The sequence below is a fragment of the Montipora foliosa genome, chromosome 10 (assembly GCF_036669935.1).
Source record: "Montipora foliosa isolate CH-2021 chromosome 10, ASM3666993v2, whole genome shotgun sequence".
NCBI lineage: Eukaryota > Metazoa > Cnidaria > Anthozoa > Scleractinia > Acroporidae > Montipora > Montipora foliosa.
Window position 1 is genome coordinate 8,680,402 of NC_090878.1, and position 21,116 is coordinate 8,701,517.

The 21,116-nt window shown below is 41.2% G+C and overlaps 1 protein-coding gene across 1 annotated transcript; it reads right to left on the reverse strand.

The window, feature by feature from the left end:
• Positions 1-1,825: 1,825 nt before the first annotated feature.
• On the reverse strand, positions 1,826-20,182 carry LOC137973654 (phosphatidylinositol 3-kinase regulatory subunit gamma-like). The gene is made up of 13 exons (XM_068820503.1): positions 20,100-20,182; positions 19,840-19,948; positions 18,018-18,113; positions 17,558-17,738; positions 16,366-16,506; positions 15,511-15,629; positions 14,147-14,323; positions 11,823-11,882; positions 11,367-11,387; positions 9,651-9,692; positions 7,004-7,054; positions 4,635-4,730; positions 1,826-2,949 (listed from the first exon to the last, which is right to left on the reverse strand). The coding sequence occupies exons 2-13, from the start codon at positions 19,884-19,886 to the stop codon at positions 2,757-2,759; spliced, it is 1,224 nt and encodes a 407-aa protein (XP_068676604.1). The 5' UTR covers positions 19,887-19,948; positions 20,100-20,182; the 3' UTR covers positions 1,826-2,756.
• Positions 20,183-21,116: the final 934 nt, after the last annotated feature.

Here is a 21,116-nt window from a genome sequence, read left to right on the forward strand (position 1 = left end):
AAGCAATATCTTCCTTAATTAAGGTGTAACGGTTCTTTTCGACTAAGCCATGACACACTTTACTTCTCCTTTCTCATATTTGAATACAATGATACCCAATCTGCTCATTTCGCGTGACCAGAGCTGCAAAATTAAGACATATTAAGGTGCACATTGCAACCAGGTTGACAATTACAGTTTGACTCTACTCTAGTTTGGAGAAATTTGCATGTAGTTCAAATAGTAACAATTCAATTATCCAAACAAAACTGTTTTGCAACTTTTAGAGATACAATCAAATTTCGAAGGTGGCTTTCTGGCTTTCTCGGAAAGCGAGTCAGTTGCATGCAAGAGACATTCAAAGTGCTAATGAGACCACAGGCGCCCCAAGCTCAGTGCGAGTATGGCCACGTTGGCAATAAGGTTAGGCTTTTCCGTAAACTGCCGACCAACAGTGGACCGACAGACGACGAACGGGTCACCAATAGTCACCAACCGACGTCCACATTCCTTGGAATTTTACCGCTTAATTCAACAGAGTTTAGCCGGTGTTTAACGAAACTATGTTCCTTGGGAGTTTCCCAGGTTTTTCAACATGCGAAAACTTTTTGCGACTTCAAGCCTATTGTGTCAACTTCGGGCATTTATCCACTTGAAGCAAGTGAGCTCTGGGAAGTTCAAGGAGTTAAATGAGTATTGAAAATCTCGCTTTCATTTGGACATCTTTGAAACTAGAACTAACCATACACCATTTGAGGGTGTTCGGCTATAGAGCAGCCATTTGGAATTCTACAGAGGCAGCCACTTTTGTCAACTCTTCGCCATGCTCTTTTGTTGATCCAAGTCAATGGTCAAACTTCACTTACCTCGGGAAAAAAAGCAAAACCAGTCGAACACTGGAACAGGCTTGTCGAGTACGAAAACGAAGACCACATGGAATGCGAGTTTCCAATACCCTTCATTTTAAGGTACGGGGGGGAGGGAGGGGGGAAAGAAGAACTTATACTGACGACTCAGTTATACACCCGAAGCTGATCCCCGTTGTGTACTTCCCATTTCTCATCGATAAAGGGCAGGGGGAAATGGCAAATTGCAGAAAGCAGGGCTGGCGAAGTGGTTATAGATTGTAGTCGCCTCCCACCATGTGACCCGGGCACGATTCCCAGAGTTAACGTCATATGAGGGTTGAGTTTGTTGGTTCTCTTCTCTTCTCTTCTCCTCTCTGCGAGGTTTTTGTCCGGCTACTCTGGTTTTCAACTCTCTACAAGAAAGCAACGTGCGATTTGATATGCATAAGGTATGATATGCATCCTTGATGAGATCCCGTGTGTATTGATTTGATTTCTGTACAGCGGTGTCCTCAATTAGTGCCCCCATCGCTAAATACGGTTGACCGTTAAATATACCATTTCCGAGTTCACGACTGGCTCCTCTTCAAAGCGAGTCTAAGTGCAAAATTTTTGTAATGGTAATAAGTTTTACTTTACATAGAGCGAGTTTCAATCGAGTGACGTAAAACCAAAACCAATCAAAAAGGACGGAGACAATCTGGTAAACCAATCAACCTTGAAGTAAACACAAAGCGCCGGAAAATGTGCACGCGCGAGCCACGATTGGTTTTAGTTTCACTTCTGATTGGTTGAAAAAGTGGCACGAGAACTTTGAACCAATTACTGAGTGAAGTAATGCAAAACCAAAGTAATTCGACACTCAATTGAAAACCGCTCTATGAATGAAAACTAATTTTCAGAAGAAAAACTTCGCACTTGGACTCGCTTTGAAGAGGAGGCAGACATGAACTCGGAAATGGCCAATTATGTTCATTATTATAATTACTGCAAAAGTATCGAAAAATTAACATAATTTATTAATTCCATTCCTAATATTTAACCTTTTTACTTGATTCAACAAGAAAGAAAACGTCGAGAAAAAACTTCAGTAGAAAAGAAAAAGAATCTAATTTGTCATAAAATTACTTTGTCACTATAAAGCTTTGTTACATTTCAAGAGCCTGTTGCTAACTTGAAACCTTTACAATGTTCGTTTTTCACTTGAATTCTTTAAAAACAAGTTGTCTGGCCTAAAACTGCCCGACAAACTTACGCGTCAGACCAATAGGTAGGTACTAGTTTGGAGGATTTTTGGCCAATGAGAAATCAAAATACGGCTAACCCAAAGCAATTACAAAACTGAACTCAAATGAAAGCGTTCTAATATTCATCAATTGGGAAGTACGTGATGACTTCACAACACTGACTGACAACAACTAGACGAATGTATCAATGCGCATAACTTGTTCAGAAAAAAAGTACTGCAAGAAATGTTGGAAATAGTTGGGCACAGCTATACGACTCATGTTCAGATTTGCAGTCTTTCGACTAAGCTTTAAGACAACACAACGTTTAGGGTTTCTTGTTTTGTTTACAACGTAAACCGAACAAATGATCGTACTGTGAACAACAGACAGGAACAACAAAACACAACACATTAGCGCTGTAACGTTTACAAGGTTTGCAATGACAACAAAAGAAACAAAAACAGCGTGTCAACGTTCGAACTCGAACCCAAGAAATGAAGAAAAAAAACTGGCAGAGCTGGGACAACAACAATTTTTACACGTTCGCTAGTCATCTAGCATAAGATTCTTCCTAGCTCCCACTGAACGTCGCGAGACCAAAGTTCCTCTTCCAAGACATCCGTCTGGTAATTGCCACATCCAACACTGAGAAGAATATATGACTGCTCGATATTTGCCACACCTCTCTCTCTCCCCTACCTTAGGAATTGGTCGCATCCCCCAAGGGAAATCTGAGAGTAGTGTCTAGAAGAGGATTGTGAACCTGAAGAGAGGTTCTATGGTAGCAGACCACGAGATCACGTAATGTCCGGTGAGGGGTATGATGTTCTGCAAGCCCATAGCATCCGTTTGCTCCTCTTTCTATAACGATGTGTTTTACACAGTTTTTGTGCCTAGAAAACATACAAAGTCACTTTAGAGTGGTTTTCAATTGAGTGTCGAAAGTAATTAGTGAATTACTTTGGTTTTGCATTACTTCACTCAGTGATTGGTTCAAAGTTTTCGCGCCACTTTTCCAACCAATCAGAAGTGAAACGAAAACCAATTGTGGCTCCCGCGTGCACATTTTCCCGCGCTTTGTGTCGGCTACGTGTAATTACTTCGAGTTTTGATTGGTTTACTGGATTTGTCTCCGTCCTTTTTGATTGGCCAAAGTAATTACTTTGGTTTTGGTTTTACGACACTCATTTGAAAACCGCTCTATTTGCGCGTGTTAGGGGTAAGACAACTTTGAGGGTAATATGACACCGGTAGACTTGCGATAAAGACTTGAAGCAATCCGACGTTGCGCAAAATTTTGGCGCCGCGCAAAATGCCTGGGTGCGACATCCTTCTGCTAAAATAGTTACCGCAAATTGTCGCGTGCAACATTCGCTTGACATCGATTGCGTTAACTTTCTGATGGCAAAATTATTAGCATTCTTAAGCTTTACTTTTGTCAGAGAGAATTTTAGGTATTGTTGATCAACCTTCGACTGTCCGTGCGAAATTGCTCTTTCCTCTACTCTTCTCAACTCTTGGCTGAGTGAAGTCCTGGAGGACGCCATCAGATGGAGAGCTGCCCGTGCAGTCTTGTTTACTTAAAGTGCACCTAAACCTTATGTCCAGGTTTGACCCTAATTAGATGCACGCCCAATTTTGACATCAAACACAAAGTGTCCCTTTAAGTCTAAGCATTTGCTACCTATTTTCAACAATAAGGTAAGGGTAAAGCTTAGCGTTATATTTAGCTTTGGGTTTATGCAGATGTTTATCCTTACTTAAAGAGCAGCATTTGGGGGACACTTTGTGACATAAATTGTCTGTATTCTGAGACACAAGTGATGTTGAAGTTGGCGAGAAGAGCAAGGGGACACTTCGTGACGCTTATCCGCGTGCGTCTAATTAGGGTCAAACCTGGACATATCTGACCTAAACTCAAATGTTTTTCTTTGCTTGGAGAATTTCAACAATAACAAGCACATTTTTTTGAAGTGCTGACTTCAAAATCTCACTCTTAAAAGTAATACTCAACAAAACTATTTCTCTTGTGTTCCACGAAGGAGCTGGTGAGTAGCATGGGTTTGTCCCCAAGTTGACATCACAAACTGTTTTCAATAAAAACAGCTTTTGACGTTGGAAAAACGACTGCTAATTTTGTTTACACAAAGAGAGATGTGCAGCCCGCTAGAAACGAAATTGCAACACGTCAAGGCACAATATATGCTGAATGGTGCAGAAACTTGATTTTTGGGGACTAAAATATTTTGAGCTTACGGGCCGGGTACTTTAAGACTGAGAATAACGAAACTTAACAAATCGAAAGTGGTTCAGCGTTGTCTGTACTCTTATCGACAACGATATTCGTCATGACAGTGGTCAAAATGTTGTGGCAGAGCAAGCGTTGTCTATAACTTTCTCCGCAATATGATTGGTTTATTTCCCAAAATGGGCGTTCCTGATTGGCTGTTACATTGCGTGACAAATTGACGCGAGCATGACGCGTACAGCGTTGTCTAGACTCTCATCGACAGCGGAAAATTAGCCAATCAGATTGCGAGATTACAAGCAATTGTGGTAAAAAATGAGTTTGACTTACTTGAGAGCGAGAGTATACTCGCCGTTCCGATTTGCACTTTCTCTGATCACGAAAGTACCATCAACTTTGTCCTGTAAGAGATCTCTAACCTCCTCTCTGTTGAAAAACAAGGCAGGATGAATAGGATTTCTGTTATATCCCGTAAAGTTTAACCAGAAACACCAAGAAGCCCAATGCAGGCATTGCCTTGATTTTTATCCTTCCTTATGACAATTCCATTCATACCAAGAGGTCAAATGCAAGAGTGAAGAGATCCTCGCACGATCCTCTTTCGTCTATAACCGGTCGCACTTCAAATAAACATTTCTTTCAGGTCAAATGCAGTTGACATAGCAACTGCCATAAACACTTAACACTTAATGACTGGTCCCGAGGGAAACAGTTCATTTTGTTTCCCGAGAATCTCAATTTGCAACGTGCAACGGCAACAGCAACGGGGGTCGTCGGTCAACATTCGCGGGTCACAGTGCACTGTTACCCTCTGACGTCAGAGATTTTGCACTGTTGCCCGCTCAGACTTTTGGTGGGAAACATTTTCATTGTTAGATGTCATGTGACCTCAAAGTAACCAATGAGAGCGCGTGCTGTTGGAAAAAAATTCAGCTATATAACAAATAGATTTATTGCATGCTTTTTTTTTGATTGGTGGTAACTCAGCATATGACAGGGACAGTTTTGAGACTTAAATCTGCTAAAAGGGTCTTGTATGTAACAACAATATAAGGTCTCCCAATCACCACTGTCGCTGAGCCACCGGTACCCTTAAAATACCAATACTTGCCTCGTACCACTTGACTCGCAAAAAAACAAGGGAAAATGATAATATCCAGTTTAATAGGTCCAACAATTGTTGATATAATTAAATGCAATCATGAGATTACACGCCAAAACAACACGCTAAAAAAGAAAGACAAAAGACCTGAACGCGCGTGCATACATAACATGATCCTTCACCCCCGACGGGGGTAGGGACGCGCGATAAACAAATAATTTCTACCAAATAATAGGCGAATCTTTGCTGACGTTATTGTTTACATTTTTTCTCATCAGCCAATATCAAAAATACCGTAATAGTCTTTGTTTGTCCCTCCAAAATTTTGAATGAAGCATGGTTTTTATTTCTCTTGGGACTTAAATTTGTCCCAAGAGAAACTGGAAACAATGCTAATGCACAATAGACCATATTCGTATTCTTAATATTGGACTGGAACTAGCTTGCAATGGAGACTAATGCGGGGGAATATGTTAAAAAGTATTTGCATTTGAAAAGATTCCCCCGCATTAGCGTCCATTGCAAGCTAGTTCCAGTCTAATACTGACAATACGAATACGGTCTATTTTGGAGGGACAAACAAAGAATATTATGGTATTTTTGGTATTGGCTAATAGGCCATTTTCGAGGTCATGTCTGCCTCCTCTTCAAAGCGAGTCTACGTGCGAAGTCTTTGTGATGGTAATTAGTTCTAGTTTACAAAACCAATCGTGGCTCGCGCGTGCACATTTTCCCGCGCTTTGTGTCGGCTACGTGTAATTACTTCGACTTTTGATTGGTTTACTGGATTGTCTCCATCCTTTTTGATTGGCCAAAGTAATTACTTTGGTTTTGGTTTTACGACACTCATTTGAAAACTGCTCTATGAATGAAAACAGTTTTCATAACAAAAACTTCGCACTTGGACTCGCTTTGAAGAGGAGGCAGACATGAACTAGGAAATGGCATATTGACATACGAGTTTGCTGACAGAAAGCATCATGCTATGCACAAATTGACTTCAAAAGGTAAAAGAACTTGTTAAACTTAGTCAAATTTCCAATTTTAAACTTTTCTGCTTTGATAACAAGCGAGTTATCACCCATCAAACACCGATAAATTATTGGGTGACAAAAAGCGCTACCCATACCTTCTTTGTAAAATTTCGAATTTTCAAAACGTCATTACTCAAAGATTATCTGGTAAATTGCGCTTAAAGTTTCAGAGATAGCTCACTATACAATGGACTTTCAATATTCAGTAATGATTTTTTTGGGTGATAGATTGGCAAACGATGGCTTATGCTAATGAGGCAAAAAATGTCAACAAAATCTTGCTTCGTGTTTTTAAATCAACTTAAATTAATTTTGACCAGTTTTCAGTTGTGCAATAGCGAGTTGTTTTATCTTCTTTTCTTTCTTTTTTAATCCAGCGCTTTCTTTAAAATCTGTGATAACGCAATCGCCTCCACTATTTCCACAACTATTGTTTTGACCCAGCCTGCGACCGTGGACGTATTTCCGGCAGAGAAACGACTACCGGAAATACGTCTGCGTTCACAGGCTAGTTGTGACCTGAATAAGAGAAAAAAAAAAGAAAGGCTGTTACGAGTTATTACCTGGTCAGTTTCCCACGTAACCATCTCGATTCAGAGAGATCCACATCAGGGCTGAAGGAGCAACAACGGAAAATAATTACGGACCTTCGGGTACCACCAAAATGAAGCACTCTTAAATAATACCTTTACAATATGAAATATATAGTTGAATCAGCAAATTGTGCAGGGGACCTTTCCTGTCTGTTCGCTGCGCAGCTGAACTGCAGCACCACAGTACATGAACGTGTGTATCAAGTTAAGGGAACCTCTACTCCCACGGCAAATCCCTTTAAACTAGCTTCAAATACTGGCTTATTTTAAAAGTAAAAAGGATTTTATGCATTTGAGAAGAATAAATTCATTCCGCCTCATTCTCGTTCCCAGAGTCCGCTTTTCTTTTGGTCAGCACCAAGAACAGGGACTCTGGCCACTTCCAATGGGCCATTTCCGAGTTGCTGTTAGTCTCGGTTTCGAAGTGAGTCTTGGTGCTTAACTATTGTAAGGGAAATGAGTTTGATTTGCATAAGAATACGCAACTCATTTCCGTTTGAATGGTTGTGCACCAGGACTCGCATTGGAACTGAGGCATGCAGCAACTCGGAAATGGGCTATTTATGCCCAGTCATAGTGAAGGTCCATTTTTGTAACAGTTGACAATCACTGTTGTTTCAAATTTCTGAGCGTGCGCAGACGAGCCAGAAGTCCGTGATTTGCGGACTTCCTGCCTTGGAAGTGGCCCGAGTCCCTGTAGCCTGCGAGCAGGCCCTCCGAGGGACTGGGGTTGGGGGTAGAATGAGAGCCTGCCCGCAAGGCTTTGTATTCTGAATGTCGCGTCCAAATTTTGGACGCAAAATACTGATTGGCTGAAATGAAATTACCTCGTGACGTCACCAGTGACGAGCTCCGACAATAAGAAAGCCTCTTCGCTTCGCAGAGATGAGGTGGTCAGAAATGCGTCTGAGAAAATTGTAGAATGTTGCAATTTACCATAACTTTACATAATTAAAGGTCGGGCGACGCGATGCAATGGCTTCTCTACTGGAAGGAAGGAAGTTCTATCTCTGTTATCCACAGGATTCGGAAAAAGGCTTATTTCCCAACTGTTTTTCGTAGCGGCCAAAATACAACGAGGGCGACTTCATGTCACCGTGGTAGTTTCCTGTCCTCGACAAAGCATTATCGCTGATCACATTTGGACAAAAATGGGCCTTTCGGCTGCCTCTGTTGCTGATTTAACGATAGAGAACGATAGAGGAACTCTACACGATTTTAGCAAGTATTTGGTTAAGCCGAAAAGGCGACTATACAAATGATTGCTCGATCTCCTCGTAACTCCGCAAATACTCAATAAACCTTTGAAATAAATTGGTGTAGGTATTAGAATATTGTAATGTATGTAATGTCTTGATTCATTAAAATAAATTAAAAAAGATAACCCCGCTTCGCTTTACCGAAATTTGGCAGCAGTTGTGGTCGACGATTCTCACACAGAGGAGATGCGGTCAGGGAAAACGAATTTCTCTATTACGATTCCCGTCGTTTGAAGTTTGTGTGCTTAATTTTTCCCTAACGAACGAAACATTTTTTCCGCGGAAGGGACTTCGACGAATTACCGTAATGAATATTCAGCTACGCTTTACAGCATCAGCAATAGTTGTTATAGGCTTTTCTGGCGAAGTCTTCCTTCCTTTACAGTTTTTTTTTTGAGTTTCTGCCTCGAGCAAATTGAAATACACAACGGGTGGCTTTCTGTTTTCTGTTCTTTTTTCAATGTTTACTTCGGGTGCGCGCTGATTGGCTAATTTTTGACAGCTCTCTCAGCGTGACATCAGGAGGCGGCATTCAAAATTCAAAGGGATGCGTGCAGGCTCTCCTTCTCTCCCACCGAGGAGAGAGAGCCTGCTCGCAGGCTAGAGTCCCTGTTCTTGGCGCTGATCAAAAGGGGACAAGAATGATTCCGCCTTGGACTCTGATTTTTCAGTTGTCATTTCACTTGTTGCCAAGCAACTAACCCTTCGTAATCGCCTCTTTCAGTTCTTCTCTCAAGGCGCTGAAATTTTGAATTTTATGACGCTATTAGTTTGCTGCTGTTGCGTCCTCTGTGGTAACCGTTCTATTAATTGTATCGTTTGAAGGGTGAGTTGTTCGAGGCACGAACCTGAGAAAAACGATTTACCAGCTTACAACTGTTACGACTTGAAAAATTTATTCAGATAAGCTACGATTTACAGCCAACAGAATCCGGGCACATAATTCAGGTCCCACATGCAGACCCTTGTAAATCCCAATACAGTTTTGGCCCCAGCTGTTTGAACGATGGATATCACTATCCGCCGCATAAATCACTGTCCAGTGGATAAGCCATAGCGAAACCAATTGCACTATCCAATGGATAGTGATTTATCCGGTGGATAGTGTTATCGAACTTTTGAACTTGAACTGGGACCTGTTATTTCGACAAACCTACAATGTCACAGATTCAGTTCAGAAGCCCGAAACAATACAGGAGGATCGCCCGACCCGTTTGGGATTTACAATGTCAAGTGTTCACTATAAAAATAAGAAGCCTTATATTGTAATTATCTTTGACTTAACCTAACCTGTCGTTTTGCACAGGCCACGTTTCGAACAACCCCACTAAAAAAGTTAAATATTAAGAGCTTTTTACCTGTCGTAAATCCCATCCTCTTCTTCGATTCCATTGGGAACACTGGGGAAAAAAGACGTTCAGTTTCAAAGAATTGAATGACATGCAGTTGAGGATGAGAATCGCAGTACGGAGTGTCAGGAATGAATGACACATTCATCTGTCACATAATTTTATAAATAAGATATTTGTCGTCGTCAATAGGGACTCAAACATAATAACATCTAGGGAACCTATGATCCTCGCAGTTATAAAGGCAATTTTTGCAATTGCGTAGAGAAGCCTGTAAAATTCAGGACTTCAACGGGGTTTGAACCCGTGACCTCGCGATACCGGTGCGACGCTCTAACCAACTGAGCTATGAAGCCACTGACGTGGGTTCTAATGTTCCCGTGAGGAATGAATCAATGATTAAATGATATATGAAATGGATCATATATGAACTGCGGATATCAAATCAAGTGAAGCTATGATCCTCTCTACGCAATTGCAAAAATTGCTTTCATTACTGCGAGGATCATAGCTTCACTTGATTTCATATCCGGAGTTCATATATGATCCATTTCATATATCATTTCATCATAATAACATCTACGACGGCGGGGTGGATCGAGGAAATTGTTACTTAAAAACACAACTTTGCACCATCGCACGTCTTCACGACAATTCTATCTCCTTTATGCACGTAGCCAGGAGCCCACGAGTAGGAGCGAGGAACTCCAATAGAAAGCCTATGTCACGGAATTTTTACACACCGATATATTTTCAGACTACCTTTTCCGCAAAAAAAAAAACAACAAAGGCAGTTCCGGTTCGGTGACGCTATGGCGTCAAGTTAGTTTCTGGTGAGACTTAACTGATTAGAGTGTAATGTGAAATGCTAGTTTTCTACCCCATATGAACCATGTGAGCGTTAGCCCTACTAATGGAAATGGGCCCACACAAGTACAGAGAAAATCTGGTGAGCTGGTGATTGGTCTGGTGGAATCTGGAATCTGGTGATTGGTCATCGGGCTCCTGTCAGTCCCGCGGGAATCTCGTTGCCGGGAAAGACGTTTCCAAAAAGTAACAAGGTCTGTCAAAAACGCCCGATCAAGAAGTCGATTCGGCGGAATGCTCCTTCTGATGGGTTCCTGACGTTGTGCAGTGTGGGTGAACTATCCTAAAACTAAAAGGTACCAGCGGTTTCAAGGCAAAGATTCATATTTGTATGTTCACGTGGTCGTCGAAACCTCAAATTTGGTGATTTCACATTGTCGTTAAGGCCGGTTTACACGGTACGATTTGTTGGCCGGTTTTGTAGGCCCGATAAATCGTACCGTGTAAATTGTGTAAAACGTGTAAGATCTTCCCGTTATCCTTTGAGTATCCGCAATTTTGAACGCTTTAATTTTTTAAGTATTTGTGCGCGTTACCCACTCGCAAACTCTTTGATTGACATGGCGGTTTCTTCTGAAGTGTCGGCCCGATTTCAAAAAATCTGTTGCAGTGCAACAGATTTATTTTGATCGGACGGATTTTCATTCCCATCAATCGGTCGTTCATCGGTTGTCAAAATACACGCACGATTTACGCTCCGACGCCGTCGGGCCGATACATCGTACCGTGTAAACCGGCCTATACACAGATTGCCGCAAAAAATAATAGTTTCGCGCTAAATATATAAGAGAAACAGATCTGTGTTAGTACGCTACGGCGAAAAAAGAAAATTCACCAAATCGTTCCGTGAAGACTCACCCGGAAAGAAGTCTGGATCCCCTGAAAGTATAAGGAAAAAATAGTGGAAAATAAAATCAAGGAATGTCACGAGGAAAGATATTACAAATGGGTTCGGAAGGTTAAGCCCACTCTTAACGTTTATCTGTAACAATGCCCACAAACAGGTGCTGGGTAACGATGTATGACGCGCTACTAAACGTGCAACTGACCTGCGTAAACGACCTATTTTTGACTCTCCATGGGCACTGTACCTTAATTAAATGAAATGAACCTGCGCGGATATGACTCAATTTCTGGGCGAATGATCACCACATTTAATGAAGAAACGTTAGAAATTGCGCAGAAGCCTGAATAAAAATTACAAGCTTGAACAAAATATTCGTTTAGGTTACTTTGCAGTAATCAGTGGTGTCGTGGTAGTGACACACATTGGTTTCTCTACATTTGACGAAAGTCTTGATAAATAACACTTACTCCTCCCCGATTCTTTCCTTGATCTTGTCTATTTCCATTCCTTTTTCTGTCGTAAGGACTCTAAAACAAAAATGGGGTCTTCTGTTATGTCTGACAAAGAAGTAATTTGGTAACACCAGAAGTTCGTAGCTCAGAAGTTTCGATCTGCGATGGAATGAGGTCCATCAGTTTATGGTATTATCTAGGTTAAGAAAGGCTACGGCTACATTTTTTTCGGGAACAAAACGTAACGGCACTGCGTTCCGCGCATGATTTTGCATTTAGCACGGGGATTCCTCATGCGGCTACTCGTTTACGGGCCAATCAGGAGAGTTGCGGTCATTAGGGGCAATGATTGGCCATTTATTTGGCGGGACCTGTATTCTAAATTTAGTTCAAGAATTCACTAATAATTCATGAGTCTAATAGCCTATCAACAAACCGATAAAACTTCACCCGCATGAGTTTTCTATCCTGATAAAACGTTTCTCGTTAGTATTCTTTATGTAAAGAATACTAATAAGGCATAGCTTGTTTTTCTTGTATGCTAATATTCTCCTCTTACAATTTGAACCATTGTTCTGAGTCTAAGAGGACACGATTTTTGTGGAATGTTTTTGAAGCCGTTCAAAAAACTCGCAGCACGTGTTTTATCGGGTCTAGAAACACTCGCTTACGCCTCGTGTTTTTAAACCCGATAAAACACTGATCCTGGTTTTTTAAACATTACAAGGCCAAATGAGAAAGATCGACACTTCTGTGTTACAGACTTCTGGTAACACGTTACACTTCCTGTCTGCTCAGCCCCTTGTCTGTAACCTGTCTTATTATTTAGTACACGTAACACGAGAATTTTATTCCATAAAGCTCATATGTAAAATCTATAGGTTTATTTTCACCTGTGAAAAAAGCCTATACAGCCAATCAGAATGGCGAACAGCTGTTTCATGAGTGGAAGTATAACAGATCAACGATAGCGTAAAGGCCTTTCCGAGCCAATCAGAACCGCGCATCTTTTACATTCAAATTGCTTTTCAGATTTGATCTCTTTTTTTAGCGGGGCCTCTCTCGCCTCTCCTTGCCTTTTTTTCTCCTCCTCCTTGCGTTAAGAAAACTATTTATTTCAATAAAAATTCTTGTCTTACGTGTCATAAACAGCTCACTTCATAGAAAGAGCTCTGTACGGCGTTATATTCACTCGTTATTAGGGAGCTTACGAAAGACGACGCCGACGGCAACGACGACGCTACAAAACAATAGGTTTAGTGAGCAAAAACAATGGCTCTGCACGCTCTGCACGTGCGTTTTACGTTTTGGTACATTTCTTTGCCGTCATCTCCTAAATGACGACGTGAAATGACCAAATTCAAGGTTCTGTGGAGGAAGTTAGCACATGGCGATGAATTTTCAGTTCTCTCTCTACGCTTCCAACCCACTCATACCAGTTTAATTCCTCGACAGCTACTACACATTTTTAACGCGAAACGACATGAAATAGTTTCTTAGCGATATGAATAACGCGAACTCGTATTTTTAAATGAAGTCCTCGTAGCCGTCGTCGTCCTCGTTTCGTAAGCTCCCTATTTATATCACAAAGCCCTCGCTCGTTCGGGTTTTCACACCAACGAAATCGTGAATACAACCCCTTACGCTCCACTTTCTATGACGTAAATTATATATACTCAACAAAATATCGCGTTTCTGGTTGGTCAACGACGAATGCATAAATAGGTTCTAGAGTGCAATACGGAAGTTGCTATGGAAACAAAGCGATGGAGCGATTTTGTTGAGAATACAACAAATCAAAAATCGTATGAACTTGCTCGTGATGTTTTGAAAGTTCTCAAATTGCACGAGCCGTAGGCGAGTGCGCCCATAAATCACGAAATGCGATTTCCTGTACTGATAAGATTGCAAACCAGCGTCAGTAAGGCCAACAACGCAAGAAATAAATTAGCCTTCGTCCAACGTGTGGCTGTAACACTGAACTCCCTCCCCCGGGTAGACAGTAGGGAACTTAAGCACGCGCGTTTTTGAGACGCGAACGGCAACCGGAAATGACCTGTTTTCCCCTTTAACTTGTCTTCACACAACCACATTTCATTGTCAAGTTTCTTTTGTCCATTAGAGATGATTAGTATAAAAATATGGGAGACGAGAATTGGTCTCTTCCGGTTGCCGTCTGCGTCTCAAAAACGCGCGAGCTTAAGCTCCCTAGTCTTGGAAGGGGAGGGGGAGGGGTACAAGAAGGCTGAAAATAAATGGGATCATCACTCGCGGCAAACAACTCGCGTTAAGATAACCACGTCAAAAGAAGCAAGTTCCAGATGCCAAGCCCTACGTACAGGTAATATTGTTGTTTGCTACGCTGTAGCTTCATAATTTCCGGTTTCATGTTGTTCATTTGTATATTCAAAGTACGCGTTTCTTCCATCTTGTTAGCAACTTCCCTTTCAAGCGTCATCAAGATGCCGTGGGCTTCTTGCTTCTTGTGCTTAAGCAACTCAAAGTTCTGGCGAAGTCTATAACGACAAATTGAATCACTGCATAAGTTGCAATCGGGTATTGTCAAACCAAAACCAAAATTACACTGCACAAGCTTCAAGCAAATAATTAATTCTACCAATTAGCACTTGGAACCAAGTACACACAAGCGTTGTTAGGTGGAGGAAAATGGTTTGGGTTTTTGTAGTATCAGTGGCGCGAGAATTTTTCAACCCATTACGAAAATCAAAAAGTAAACCACAGCAACGGCAAAATCAGTTTTAATATTAAACTTGAATAGCCACAAGAATACGAACTTGCTGCAGACATTGTTGTCTACATGAGCGTAATTTGATTGAAGGATCAGTAACTTTCATACATCTTCTGTTTGCTTGTCTAGACGAACTATTCACCTTCGAGGCAGCCAATTGAAATGGGCAAAAAGCACTATTCACTTATGTGGTATGTACTAATTGTTGATGTCAAAATATTATCAACTTTAATAAGAAATAAATTAAGAAAAGATGTTAGCAAAATCCTTCAAATCGGAGCTCGAAAGGCGACAACAATCACAAAAACACAAACAGGAAAAGCTCACTAGAATTCTGCTGAAGTGATACAAAAATGAAGTAATTCGGACAAAGTCAACGCTGATCAACTTTATTCACAAAGGTGACAACAACCCATTAAAAACAGAAAAAAATTTCGAGAAGTCAGTCACCGGTCGGATGCTCTAGCCACTGAGGTACTTATCCTGTATGGTCTCACGACTTCTAGGATTATTAAATATGTATGTATTTATTAGAACTCGATATTACGAGGTGGAATTCTGCCTAGGCCTTTGGCAGAATTAAGTATTTCTGTAGTCCATAGCCCCTTTGCATAAATGGCAATATCCTAAGCCTCACATTCATGTGAAAAATCCTTTGTCTAGAAACATAAGTACGAGGCTAAGGATGTACAAAGTATACCCAGGGGTATACTGTCGCAGGGGCGGGCGCATTACACATCACATAAATGGGGGCTAAGTAATTATTATTTTGTCTTTATGCTAATCATCCTCACTAGCCTCGTTAGCACGAACAAATTCAAAAGAATCTTTGCTCCAAAGTGAGGCTACTGAGGATGATTAGCACAAAGTTGTTTTTGGCCGCCATTTATGAATACGGTCAATATGGCCAGTAAGGATCAAACATGACATTGCATATATCATGGGAATACTCACATTGATCGATGTTGTGGTGGAGCTTCTTTTTGAGTTTTTTCATGCAGCGTCATCTGCTCATTAATCATTTTTATAATTTCTTTATGAGCATCAAGTTCTTCATGGTAATCCGCGATTTCCTGGATAAAGAGGGGGATCAAGCAAAACTCAAACTGTTTTTGCTATTAAGAATTCTGTTACTTGCCTGCTATTTTGGTGGATGGAAAGTCTACAGCGAACTGTTATGAGGTCTTTGAAGTTTTGCTCAATGATTCGTTTACTTCTGCACCAGTTCGGTTGTCCGTCCGGACACTGTTCGATAATCCTAACCGGCCGAAAATTTAAAAATGGCGCGCGGTCGAAATATAGGTGTCTATATTTCGACTGCGTGTCATTTTTTTACGGAAAAAGCCTGCTTGCAGGGTTACGGGACCGGAGCTTTTGTGGTCGAATGTTTCGAATCTTTCCGGGTTTTAGTTTCTGGGTCTATTCCAAGAGCCATAATTCCTTATGAATCTCAAAAGCAAAGGTGTAACTAGTTTTGAAACACAGCCATGCACCTTTTCCCTTTTTTACCTTATTAAGTTACCAAGACTACCGGAAGGTCTTAGGATCGACTTTAGTCGGGTACTCGAATCTTCACCGAGGAGCTCCGAGTCATGACATCTAAAATACATCCGCTTCACTACAAGAACGAGTCACGGCATTACTGTGACGTGGCGTTCAAGCCCGAAAGGGTTCCAGGATTTTTTGAAAAACGAGCAGCTGGGAAGACCTTAAAAGACCACATCATTGTTTAAGATCATTGGAATTGTTAGAGAGGCGGCAACAAACAAATACAAATTTCGTAATGAAATAAAAGGAAGGTAAACTGACCTGTTCACACTGGACATAGTTGTTGTGAATTTCTTCGTATTCGTCCGATTTCTGCATGTACACCTTGTGAACTGCTTCAAGTCTTTCTAAATAGATGAGTTCCTGGCCCTCGCCATAGTTACCTCCTACTTCATCGTCCTCCTAAAAACAATCAGTAGTTTTTAAATAAAGCAACGGAAGTCTCGTACACAGCTCAGACAAAAGTAATACGAGACCCGGCATCAACACGAGAGATAAAATTTCCAACTTTGTACACATTGTCACGTTTGGCACGTCCGTTTTTCAGCAACCACGAATATCTTTTGAACGAGCTAGAAATTACATTTAAAGGAGTTTTGGTTCAGTTCTTCGTAATAACAGTGCGTCAATTGCTGGTTTTCAATCACGTGATCAACAGCCATGTTTTTCAACGAAAACAAAAGGAATCGTTTGCATAATAATAGAGTTAAATTCCCGGAGGATTTGGTCGGGGCACCAACATGGCCGCCTTTTCTTTGTTTTGGGCACCAACATGGCGGTCGTGACGTCATGTGAAAACCGAGAATATAGTTCGTTTTTTGACAGTTTACAAAGCACCAGACTTCAATGCGGGAAATCGAGGGCTGTGTGAACCCTAGGTGGACCGTATACGAGGGGGGTAAAAAAAGGTTGACAAGATTATAAATGCTCTTTGCGCCGGAGTTCCAGTGTTCAGGTGTTCATATACCGCTCTACTCACTTGTCATAGTTGCTTGGGATAGTCCCTGGTTAAATTCGTCGGCTGCGGTTTTAGATAGCCAGCTGGTCTACCCTTCACTAGTTGGGAATCTATTGTCTACTCCCATCGCTTCCTTCATAAGCCCTAAAACTCTCTTAGGCTGGGAGTCAATGAAGCATAATATGATTTTGACGGTGACACTTGGCCTCACTGACTGGGAGTCACATGGCAATCACATCAGCGAAAAAAAAAAGATCATCAAATGAAACAATCAGAAATCGTGAACACGTAGGCGGCAGCAACTAGCGTTTAACAACTGCACAACGGCTCGGTACGTGGAAAACCGCGCCCCAACTACTATACTCCTGGGAAGTTCAGAGAGAGGGAGAGAGAGCGAGAGAGAGCCAAGTGTGTTGCGGTTGGGTTTGAAGTTGACATCTCATTTACACAGTCCAATGTAAACGACAGAACAGCTGTGATTCGAAATATACGTACCTGATCATATTTTTGTAAAGGCGTTTCCAATTTCACATCCAATTTAGGATTGTACGATGACAGTGACCTGGTTTTGTAGTGGTTTATAAGGCTGACAACAGACATGAATGTCAGAGGCTCCGAAAACCCATACAAACCATCCTTGTGCAGGATACGAATTAGTTTGTTCAAACCTCCTTTCCTAAAATTTAGAGAATTAAAAATGACTTAGCTTTTTCATGGATTGAAAACATACAAAAAGAAAACTCAGAAAATACAGCACTCGCAATTTCCCAACTCTGGCTTTTCGAGGGTGAAACGTTGTTAAATTTCCATTCCTTCTAAACTAAAGAAGAAAGTATTATAAGATTCCTATGAGACGAAGATATCGCTAGGGCTCACATTGAGGAACCTGCCAGTGCCTCCACAGTTCTCATTTTAAATTTCAATAGAACCCACTAGCTGGATGTCCATGGCTTACCTTAGTGTTAATGTGTACTCCCCAGGGAATCCACGAGAGTCCCGAACGATAAATGTCCCATCCGGTTGATCTTTTAGTCTGTCACTGACTGTCTCTCTGCGTTAGAACAAAGCAAAACGAAGCCTTGGTCCATGTTTCTATTATCGTGTAGTGAATAAGGTCCAAGTTTGAGCCCAGTTACCAGCTGCGATGGGCCATCGTGCGCGTGGATTAATGTCTAAACAAACCGACGTGCTGCCCCGGTGGCTAAGTGAAGCACGCAAATTTGAAAAGATTTGATAACAGTTAACTGTCCACCGGATTAACGTTGTCTAACGTTTCGAGTGTATTCCTTTAGTCATAAAGAATCAAGGTACTTGTGCACTCACATGATGGAGACCAGGCAGGGTAACATAATCAAGAAGGGCTGAGTTATTCCGCAGCCAGGTTTCACTAATTGTGATAATATCCATCGGAAGCTGCGAGACGAGGACTTGAAACCCGTTGAAGGAAGAGACCATACTCTGGGTATTAAAATGCACTACACTAAGGTCCCTAAATGACTAATTGAATGTTTCAGTTGCCGAATTGAATGTTTGAATTGACTAACTAAACGTTTGAATTGACCAATTGTATGTTTGAATTGACAAATTGAATAAACAAAAGAACAAAGCGAACACAACCAATACTTAACCAACAAGGCCTAATCAGAAAAACAAAGGTTCTTTTGTCTTCCGCCATTTTGGTCCGGTATATGAAAGTCTATCCAAGGTTTGGGTTTAAGAACAACAAGTCTGAATTTTGGCGGGGATGGATACCTATAAATGTTGGCCTAGCTCCTGCAATCAGTCAGAACACATCCCAGCAACAAGATAGTAATCGAAAGATTATAGTTCAGCTTCTCGGTTAGGCAAGTGCACTCTAAATGCTCGTGTCACCATCAAGAAACACATAACTTTTAAGTTAGTCAGAAAGTCCAAAATTATTTGGTAACGGACGATAATGACCATTGATAGTTCATAGGTATAACAATCCGTTTTCAAAGAATAGCAAGAATTTTGATTCTCCTCGTGTATAGCGCGCCTTTCGATAAAATGATAAGAGCTTCACCTTCGGCTTCTATGCCATATTAAAGTCGTGGCTCAAAAACTCTTCGCGGATAATCAAAACAGCAAAAATCAAAGAAACCAAGTGGTTATAGTGCTAGATTTGAATGCGCAGAATCAACCTCACAAGAGACCCTGGGAACGAGATTGGCGCTGATCTTTCGGTTTCATATAAAAGGCTCACAACCATCTGGACTAACCTTAACTCTTTTGGGATCTTGAATTCAACTCCACAGCACGCTTTCTAAACAGCCGCCGGGTTTCGTAACGTTGCTTAGTGGACGTTCCCTTAAAATGTGCTTCCCTTGCACAGTCCTCAACTTAAAGGTTCGTTACTTTCCGATAGGCTAGTTTCGAATTGTTCACCAATAAAAGAACAGAGTCGAGGTTCAGGGGAATCATTAGCATTTTGTGTTGTTCAAAACAAAGGAAAATGCAAATAGTTCTCCTGAAACTCGACTCTCAGAGGTTTCATTACAAGCCGATTACCGGCGGTATACCGCCATCTGTTTGTCAGAAATTTGTCTCTCACCGCCGGCTACTCTGCCTTGTTTCACACTCAAACCCTTGTAAAAGATAAGATTGACCGCCGCATACACTGATTACCTCAGTCATCTACTGCAAAAGTTATTGAAACCCCTAACTCTGTTCTCTTGTTGCCGCACAATTCGAAACTAGCCTATTCAAGTATATATCTACCATGCCTCATCAATTATGCACATAAGGGAATAACTTACTTATTTATCTGTCCCCAATACCAGGGACAATCTTCCAGCTTCTCCATGTGTTCAACGGGTGTTTCTACCACGATATCAGACTGCCTCTGCTTCCTTGACCTTGGGGGTACTGCCAGGCAAAAATTTTTCAGATGGTAGAACAAGAACATTCAGGGATTGACCCAAGACCCTTTGTTCTTTAAAGTGCACCTTAACTCAAATATTCTTCGTCTTCTACATTAATCTCCCCACCAAAAGCAAACATATTTTACCATTCTTACCCCAAAATTTCGCTTTTTATCTGCCGGGAAAGAAGCGCAAAGTTAAAAAAACCAAACTAGCAGTAATTTGGACCCACGACCGTGATGTGAGAGGCTTGGGTCTATTCTTGATTTTACGTCACAAACTGCTTTGCAATGCAAAATTTCTTTGAAAACAGGAATGCAGAGCAGTTTGTGACAAAAAAATCGAGACTAGACCCATGCCTCTCACATCACGGTCGTGGGTCCAAATTACTGCCAGTTTTGCCAAGTTTATGAAGAGGGTAGTTTCTAAAGAAACTGTGGTGCTACGTCGGTGGGGAAGTAGTATACAAAAATTTGGTTTATCAACGGAGTTGATAATGTTAATTGGCCACCGTACAGAGATTCTAAAAGCTGACGTTTCGAGCGTTAGCCCTTTGTCTCGGTGGTCTCCTAAGGATTCGCTCTGACGACGGGCTAACGCTCAAAACGTCAGCTTTTAGAATCTCTGTACGGTGGCCAATCTACATTATCAACTCCGCTGATAACCAAATTTTTGTTTGCCAAGTTTACGTGGTTTGCCCGACACAAAAATCTGGCTAACACTGGTGACATACGTTTGCTTTGGATGGGGAGATTTATATTTAGGTGGACTTTAACTTAAAGAGCTACAATGAAAAAAAAATCAATCCTTTCGCTTTCCTTGCTGGTTTAAACGACTTACTTTCACCAATTCGACTTAGTGATCACCAAGGTGGACTTTGAACGGTTTTAAATTGAGCGTCGTAAAACAAATTCTAAAGTAATTAATTCGACCAATCACAGCAGGTGCAAACAGCACAATTAACCAATCCAAATTCGTAGCACTTGGGTGTAACTTGCTCAAAGCGCGGGAAAAAATCGCCCGTGCAAGTCGCGATTGGTTATGGTTTTACTTTTCATTGGTTGAAAAACTTTAAATCAATCACTAAGTACAGCAATTGCAATCACGTAATTATTTTCGACAATCATTTGTAAACTCTAGTACGTTGACATAAACCCAGCCGGCATTCTTAT

Bases quoted from the DNA above. Each gene is read 5' to 3' on its own strand.
- LOC137973654 (XM_068820503.1), bottom strand. From the start codon at position 19,886: ATGGAGAAGCTGGAAGATTGTCCCTGGTATTGGGGACAGATAAATAA. The intron at 17,739-18,017 runs GTAAGCCATGGA...TCTAAATTTTAG, and splicing joins GAGTACACATTAACACTAAG to GAAAGGAGGTTTGAACAAAC. The intron at 9,693-11,366 runs GTGAGTCTTCAC...TTTTTTCCCCAG, and splicing joins GGATCCAGACTTCTTTCCGG to TGTTCCCAATGGAATCGAAG.